This window comes from Monodelphis domestica, chromosome 1 (assembly GCF_027887165.1).
Source record: "Monodelphis domestica isolate mMonDom1 chromosome 1, mMonDom1.pri, whole genome shotgun sequence".
NCBI classification, from domain to species: domain Eukaryota; kingdom Metazoa; phylum Chordata; class Mammalia; order Didelphimorphia; family Didelphidae; genus Monodelphis; species Monodelphis domestica.
This window is the reverse complement of record NC_077227.1, coordinates 125,737,237-125,746,704: the sequence shown is the minus strand read 5'-3', so window position 1 is coordinate 125,746,704 and position 9,468 is coordinate 125,737,237. Positions and strand designations below refer to the sequence as shown.

The window sequence follows — 9,468 nt, the reverse complement described above, 5'->3', positions numbered from 1 at the left end:
ATGCATATCACAGAGTCTCAAACTCTGCGATTACTGCAGTTCCCATGTAGTGTATACCATTATACATGTAAGAAGAACCATCCATAAAAAGAATTAGGTAAGGGTTCTCAATAGGGGTATCTCTCAAGTCCTGCCTCAGTTGTTCCACTAGTTTAACTACTTCTTCACACTCATGCAATGACTCCTCACTAGTTAGTAAGTCAGATAATAGTGTTGCTGGATTTAATATATTATACCTCTTTAGTTCTGTAAAATTAAATTTAGCCTCTAACAGTTAAATTAGTTTCTAGTAATAAAAAGTATTATATTTTGTGAAGTTTATTAAAGATTATTAGAAATCAAGGATACAAAATAATAAACCACATGCCTAGGGCTGATTAACCCATTCACAGCCTACTTACTACATGTTGCAATGACTGAGTAGAGGAAGCAGCTCTCAGGAGGCAGAAAGCCCGTTAAATACAAAATTGTGATCTCGCCCAGGTTGAGACTCAGGTGAGATTATAGGGAATTCAGGGAAGTACTAAGAACTTCTGGGAATTGAAGTCTGGGGTTCAAATCTCCATTTTTACATATCACCCTGTGATCATATTGGGAAACCAGTTTCCCCAAAAGGATCATGGAAACATAATCAACTTAAAGATTACAATAATTTGAGGATAAGAGGAAAAAAACAAAACAAAACCAATGATTACTAGGTGCATTGACAAAAAGCCAGTAGGGAGCAGTCCCCTTTGGCATAAGAGTATACATACAAATAAATTTTCAATCAACCACACCTAAAGTTCATTATTGATCTTCTCATGCACAGCTTGTGGTCTGTGGAGGCATCTTCATGGTGTCTTCTCCAAACAGTTCAGTTTCTGGATTTGGAGAGGTAGCAGGTTTCTTAACCTAAAATTTCTCTCTCAAGGAATTTAAACTTTGCAATTTAAAATAATAATAAAGTTTACATTTTTACATACCCCCCCCCCCCGCCGAAGAGGGTGATTGAAAAACACAGGGATCACTTAGGGATGCATGACTGAGTTATGAGGTATATGAATCAATTGACAAAAGAAATAAAAAAAACATTAAAAAATCCAAATAAAAAAAGATAATTTCTGGGTGAAATACAGACTATCAAAGTCTTATGTGTAAAAATTCTAAGTAAAGGAAAAATAAATCTATAACAGGTCTTTGAATCAGGGCCCAATTAAAATGGTATAAGTAATTAAGCATTTACCCAGTTAGTAGCCAGGACTACAGAAAGTTGTCACATTATGAAAGACAGAAAAGGGACTAGATTATAGGAGCCAGGTAGGAGCCAAATTTGAGATACTTGTCTGTAAGTATTTTCAAGAAGAGTGTGGATACAAGGAAGGCCTACGTCTTAATGTATGTTAAGTGTCTCAACCTCAATTCTCACACTAGGTTCAAGTCCTTTGTATTGGCTTAGAAGTGCATCAATCCTACCTGGATTGGTTTCTTTTTCTTCTTTTTTGACCTGTGTGCTCTTTTGGCACAATTCAGGTTTAGCTTTGTGATTCTTTGGCCCTGTGCAATGCTCCTTTTGTATATTTTGTCCTGGAATCAGACAGAATCATTAAGCAAAGTCACATAATTTTTTAAAACAACCAATGGCATCATTTTTTATAGTCTCAAACTTTTGGGACATGCATTGACATTATAGCAAATGTATTTTAAACTTATATTACTGCTACATCAAAAAGTTAAAGAAAATCTTATTATTGGTGACATGTGCTTCAAATATAAAAAGGAGAGGAAAAAATAAAAAACTGAAATAGTATATTGCACATGCAAGCAAAATATAATAATAATAGAGTTTTAAGATTCAAAATATAGCTTATAATCATTGACACACTGTGTCAGCTAAGGAAATGTAGAATACAAGGCTTTCTCACCAAAAATGAGACCCACTTCCTCTTCATGCCTGGCCATGATCGACTGGGAGTATGAGCAAATGAATTTCACAAGGTAACAGTTTTTAAAAAATAAAGAACAGTAGTAAAAATATGTAAGTATCAATATCCCCAAAATTCTCAATAGCCCAATTAATTACAATAGCAAACAAAAACCACTATCATTTTTACATGAGTCTGCTGTATGACATTTAAAGAAAATGAATACTTGTCACAAGTTTTTCAGGTTTAGCAATATTTCAACATTGGCAAACATATTTCTAAACAAAGTAAAACTTATTTGGGTCTAGAACATCATCAAGAAATCTAGATATCATTTAAAAATATGGCAGAGGAGTCTAGGAAAATACCTCAAAACTCTGTACTGTTGATGTTGGGTAAAGTGAACTGAAGAGTTATAAATGAGAGATGCTCCTCTTTGGGGAGTGTAAAGATTACAATTTTGGGGAGACTGAGGCAGGTAGAAATTCGTTTCTCTCTACGAGGAGTATTATATTTTTATGAGGTTTATTAAAGGTTAAGGATTAAAGAAAATACGGAATAAGAAAACACATGACTAGGCCAGAGAGGCCTAGACAAGATAACCTCACATCATGAAAGAGACGCGTCTGCTCCAAAATGGAAGTCCAAAAAAAGGCCGAGCCTATTCACAACCAGGTTTAAATACCCCATCTCACTCTCAGCCCAGGTGAGAATTCAGTGAGAGTAGAGGGCATTCTGGGGAAGTGGAGCAAGGATTTCTGGGGATTGAAGTCCTGGATTCGAGTCTAGTTTTACATTCCCCCGTGTGATCCTTTGGGGAGGACTTCCCCAAAGGATCATAAAAACATAATCAATTTTAAAGATTACAAAAATTTGAGGATAAGAGAAAAAACCCCCCAATAACTGCTGGACGCATTGACAAAAAGCCAGTTAGGGGGCAGTCCCCTTTGGCATGAAAGTATACATACAAATAAATATTCAATCAACCACACCCAAAGTTCATTTTTGTGCAGCTTGTGGTCTGGAGGCTTCTTCATGGTGTCTTCTCCAACAGTTCAGTTTTGGGATTCAGAGAAGTATCATCTTTCTTTACCTAAAATTATTCTCAAAAGGAAATTTAAACTTTGCAATTTAAATAATGATATTTTTTTACATTCCCCCATTAAGAGGGTGATTGAAAAATACAGGATCACTTAGGGGTGCATGGCTGAGGTATGAGGTATATGAATCAATTGGCAAGAGAAATTAAAAATCATACAAAAATCCAAATAAAAAGAAAAATTTCTGGATGAAAATATAGACTATCAAAGTCTTATGTGTGAGACTTCCGGTCAAGATGGAGGCTTAGAGAAAGATAAAGTTCAGATCTCCTGAAACCCTTCCTTACCGATCTCAAACCGAATGCTCCTAGGGCACCAAAATTCAAAACGATCAACAGCATAGACCCCAGGAGTCCTCCTCCTGGACCTGGACCTAGATCAAAAGGTACACCCCCCCCAAAAGCCAGAACCCGAGACCACTTGGACCTAAGAAGAAAGGTCCTAGGACCCATCCCCCCCAACCCAGAGCGCCGAGTCTGAGTCTGAGGCAGCAGAGGCAACCTCAGAGCCCCACGGCCTGCTATTCTGAAGGCCACATCCTGAAAACAACCTAACCCAGTCAAGGGGGCACCCAGACAGCAGGGAAACAGAGAGAGATGGGGGAGCTCGTAACCCCCTGGCTGGATCCTTCCATCGAAGTCTCACGAAAAAAGTCCCTGCCTCAAGGCATACTAAATTCAACCCAGGGAAAGCTAATCTCATTAGGAGCCCTCGGAGCTCCTGGAAAATGAGGGGATGCCCATCAATTGGGGAATGGCTGAGCAAATTGTGGTATATGTTGGTGATGGAATACTATTGTGCAAAAAGGAATAATAAAGTGGAGGAGTTCCATGGAGACTGGAACAACCTCCAGGAAGTGATGCAGAGCGAGAGGAGCAGAACTAGGAGAACATTGTACACAGAGACTAATACACTGTGGTATAATCGAATGTAATGGACTTCTCCATTGGTGGTGGTGTAATGTCCCTGAACAATCTGCAGGGATCTAGGAGAAAAAACACTATTCATAAGCAAAGGATAAACTATGGGAGTGGAAACACCGAGGAAAAGCAACTGCCTGAATACAGCGGTTGAGGGGACATGACAGAGGAGAGACTCTAAACTAAACTCTGAAGCAAATATTGACAACATGGAAATGGGTTCGAATCAAGAACACATGTGACACCCAGTGGAATCATGCGTCGGCTATGGGGGGTGGGGGGGAGGAAAAGAAAATGATCTTTGTCTTTAATGAATAATGCTTGGAAATGATCAAATAAAATATTATTTAAAAAAAAGTCTTATGTGTAAAAATTCCAAGTAAAAAGAAAAATAAATCTATAACAGGTCCTTGAATCAGGGCCCAATCAAAATGATCTAAGCAATGATGCATTTACTCAGTCAGTAGCCAGGACTTCAGAAAGGTACCACACTATAAGAGGCAGAAAAGGAGACCAGATTATAGAAGCCAAGGTTTTGGGGACACTCATCTGTGAGTATTTTCAGAGTGAGTATGGACACAAGGAAAGCCTATGTTGTAACAACATGTTAAACATAGTAACCTCGAGTCTTCACAATAGGTTCAAGACCTTTGTATTGGCCTAGAAGTGCATCAATCCATCCTGGATTGACTTTTCTTTGGCTCTGTGAAATGGCTCTTGTGTGTATATCTAGTCCTGGAATCAGACAGAATCATTAAGCAAAGTACCATAATTTTTTTTTAATAATTAGTGGCATCTTTTTTATAGTCTTCTAGCTTTTGGGGTATGCATTGACAAATGTTATTTTAAACTTATAGTACTGAAAAAATCAAAAAGTTAAAGAAAATCTTAATACTGGTGACATGTGCTTCAAATATAAAAAGGAGAGAAAAATAAAAAACTCAAAAAGCATATTGCACATGCGAGAAAAATATAATAAAAGAGTTTTTAAAAATTCAAAAATGTAGCTTAAAATCATTGACATTCTGTGTCAGCTAAGAAAATATAGAATACAAGGCTTTCTCACCAAAAATGAGATCCATTTCCTCTTCATATCTAGCCATGATCACTGTGAGTATAAGGCAAATGAATTGAACAAGGTAACATTTTTCATTTTTAAAGAACAGTAGTACAAATATGTAGATATCAATATCCCCCAAATTCTCAATAGCCCAATTAATTACAATAGCAAACAAACACACTATCATATTTCACATAAGTTGCTGTATGGCATTTTTTAAAAACTATGAATTGATGGATATTTGTCACAATTTTTTACAATCATAGCAAATCTTTCAACCTTGGTGAATAAACATATTTTTAAACAAAGTAAAACTCATCTTGGGTTAAGAACATCATCAAGAAATCTATATATCGGGTTGGAGCCTGGTGTTTGGAGTGGAGGAGCCCACAGACTGTTTCTCCATTTTGGTCACACTCTGGAAAACCCTAAATATGAACTGATCATTGAAGCTCAGGACATGGCTGGTTTGGACGTTGGTTTAACTGGGACAGCAACAGCTACCATTCTGATTGATGACAAAAATGATCACTCCCCAAAGTTCACCAAGAAAGAGTTTCATGCCATTGTCAATGAAGGAGTTGTGGGAGTGATTGTCAATTTAACAGTCCAAGATAAGGATGACCCTACTACTGCAGTCTGGAGAGCAGTCTACACTATCATCAATGGAAATCCAGGGCAAAGTTTTGAAATACATACGAATCCCCAAACCAACGAGGGAATGCTTTCTGTTGTCAAACCTTTGGATTATGAGATTTCAGCATTTCACACACTATTGATCAAAGTAGAAAATGAAGACCCATTGGTTCTTGATGTAGCATATGCCCCAGCTCTACAGCCACAGTCCAGATAACTGTCTCGGATGTAAATGAAGGCCCAGTTTTTCACCCTGACCCCATGACAGTGACCAAGCGTGAGAACATCACTATTGGCAGCATGCTGTTGACAGTAAATGCCACAGATCCTGATTCCTTGCAGCATCAGACCATTAGGTACTCTATTTATAAAGATCCAGCAGGATGGCTATACATCAACCCAATCAATGGGACAATTGATACAGCAGCTGTCTTGGACCGTGAATCTCCATTTGTCCACAATAATATATACACTGCACTTTTCCTTGCAATAGATAGTGGTGATCCTCCTGCAACTGGCACTGGAACTCTACAGATAAAACTGGAAGATGTGAATGACAATGCTCCTCTTATTTACCCCACACTTGCCAAAGTTTGTGATGATGCCAGAGATCTCAATGTGGTCATTCTGGGTGCATCAGATAAGGATCTCCACCCAAATACTGATCCATTCAAATTTGAATTGAATAAACAAACTGGGTCTGATAAATTCTGGAAAATTTCTAAGATCAATGACACTCATGCCCAGGTAAGCCTTCTTCAGAACCTGAAGAAAGCCAACTACAAACTACCTGTCATGGTGACAGACTCGGGCACGCCACCTTTGTCAAACACCACAGAACTAAGAGTGCAAGTTTGTTCCTGTAAGAAATCTAAAATGGACTGCAGCTCAGCTGGGATCCCGCATATCAGAACCACCTTAGTTCTGCTTCTTTCATTCTTCAGCTTAGTATGGCTGTAAGAAATCCTGACATTTGAAGCTCTACTCCCAAGTTGCCATAGCAACGGAAAAAAAAAGAAAAAGAAAAAAATCGATCTGAAGACTAATGTTTACCGTCACTGTACTTCTCAACTAGGCCTCTACTGCTCCAGATTTCAGTTTTGTCTGCTACTTCACTTAATTTCTCAAACTCTGCTCCAGTGTCTGACAGCTCCTGCCTTCCTTTGTAATCGATGGAATCCTCTTGCAAGTCCTGATGGCCACGCAGTTACCCCGAGCGCTGAACGATCATGATCATGGCATCTCACTTGACCTGGGAATGGAAGAAAAAAAATATTCAAGGATGACTACTTGTTTTTGATATCTGTTGACATGTTGCTATTCAGCTGTTCAAAATGCTTTGTCTGTGGGTTGGTATTTGTATATGTATGAGTATGCGTATGTGTATATATATATATATATATGTATATACACACACACTGTATTTATATAGAGAGACTATACACCATAGGTTAGTTTTACTATGTTGTTCATGCTGACAGATCAAATGATAGAGGGCCAGAGTAGCCCAGCCATTGAGGACGAGCTCTGAGCTAAAGCAGCTGCCAACACCTGAGGGTGCTCAACTTCTAGATACCCACTAAAGCCCTGAGGTGCTCCATACTTGTCACTGGGACTCCAGGACCCAGTGGCTGCAGAGCTGGCTTATCTACCCTGATGTTCCTCCTCCAGCATGTAACAGTTAAAATTTAGGGAATATGGGGAGACTGAGGCAGGTAGAAATTAGTTTCTCTCTGCAAGGAGTATTATATTTTTTAGAAGTTTATTAAGGATTAAGGATTAAAGAATATACAAGTAAGAAACATGTGCCTAGGCCAGAGGCCTAGACAAAATAACCTTACATCATGGAAGAGACGCCTCTGCTCCAAAATGGAAGTCCAAAAGAGCCCCAAAAACCTTTGCCACCAGGTTAAATACCTTCTCGATCTTGGCCCACCTCAGAATTCCCGTGAGATTACAAAGCATTTTGGAGAAGTGGAGCAAAGGCTTGTGGGGATTGTAGTGCTGTATTCGAGTCTATTTTTTACAAGCATGGGCCTTAGCCCTAAAGACGAATGTTCTCTAGTGCCTAGTAAGAAATGACCAGGCAGGTCTGTCCAAAGGGAGTCTGCAGCGGAATGTTCTGCCAGGCAGGGAATTCCTTCTCCTAAGTCTCAGGGGGTTCTAGAACTCTCCAGACCAATTTCCATCAGTATGATAGTCCATGATTCTGGGGAAGTTATAAGGAACAGAGTAGGGGAAATAAAAATCCTGTACCAAGCAAAGGGCTGAAACTACTCTACATGGGCACCAACCCCGCGTGTCCATGCGCCTTGAATATCTGGGTGTCACTGGAGTTTTCAGGGACATGGGTCATCCAAGAGATGCTACGGTTTCTCCTCAGTATGTGATAAATCCACCACAGCTAGGTGGTGAGGTAATGGGCATATTGAGGAATACAAGCAGCACTGTATTTTATAAATCTAGAAACACATATACATATATACATGCACACAAGTTTGTTTTAACTATACAAATACATATACATATACAATACAAGAAGTCTTGTAAATAACTTTTTTTTTTCCTTCTGGTGAATCAACCACCACGATTTGCAAACCTGATAAAAAAGGGTGTTCATAATGTATGAAGAGGAACTGATTTTCATTAAGTGAGCATGTAAAGGTTACGAAGAAGCTACTGCTTGCCCTGAAACTTCCATCTTGTGAATAAAAACTGTACATGAACCATCAAAGCTCACACCAAATTTTTATATAAAAACAAAAGTAGTGACAGATTGTAGCTTTTCCTAGAGCTTGCCAGTAACTAGGTAAGGAAAGTGTCTTAGCATATTTTACTGCAGTTGCTTACTAAAGGGTTTAACCACAGAAAACAGAACAAAAAAAATGCTTTCTTATGCAATAGGTGTTGGCATCTGCATCCTTTAGTCAGAATTTTCTAGTGATTAGGGGTCACATATTGTCTTTCTTGCTATGAAGTTATAAAACTAGTGCTCCATACACTGTATTTGTTTCAATAGTAAATCTTTTGGATGCATACATAATACAAAGCGTTTTTTTCTCTCCATTAAATAAATGGGTATTGGTGGTTAACACTACTTAAACAACAACAACAACAACAACAAAAAGAAATCTATATATCATTCTGGTGGAAGTAAAATAGTGAACTGAAGAGTATAAATGAGAGATGCTCCTTTTTGGAGGCTTTTTTAGGGGTACAAATGCCCTGAAATTAACTGCCCCAGCTTCCATTCACATATTTAGAAATGCAGGAAGGTTGGGGGTTATAATTGTATTTCACTTCAGCTATGGGCCTTACTGCATGGTAGGGGAAGGCAAAAATAACCAGAGATTGTTAAAAAATTACAAAAATCATATTTAAAAAACCCTTAAAATCAGTTTGAGATATTTAGCACATTAAATTTTCCAAAGGTTGTTATAGCAAGTGTAACCAGTTCTGATGAAGTCCATCTATCCTCTATGTGACAATTTACAAAGTTAAACTAGAAAGGCTGTTTTTTTTTTATATGGGCTTTTAATTACAATGATATTTTTTCAATATATGGTTATAGGGGAAAAGCAACAGAATTTTAAAACTCAGTACATTAAATGAACAGTATAACAGAATAACATTGAGTCCAGTAATATATGTACTTCAAATCACAAAGTTAAACCTTGAACAAAAGCAAACAGTAAAATGCAATAAAATACAGAGATTTGTATAAACCATTGGAGTCTGAAATGCCTTAAAATTTAGTCTCTTTAAAGTTCCTTGGGTATATATATATACATACATATGTATATATATATATATATAAATTATTAATTATCCATTTAAATGTCTATTAT

The 9,468-nt window shown here is 37.8% G+C and overlaps 1 protein-coding gene across 1 annotated transcript; it reads left to right on the top strand.

Moving 5' to 3' along the window:
• Positions 1–6,988, top strand: LOC100014255 (cadherin-13-like). The gene is given in 3 exon segments (XM_056815564.1): positions 1–67; positions 5,329–5,808; positions 5,811–6,988. Coding segments are annotated over 3 exon segments (1,317 nt in total). The 3' UTR covers positions 6,581–6,988.
• Positions 6,989–9,468: the final 2,480 nt, after the last annotated feature.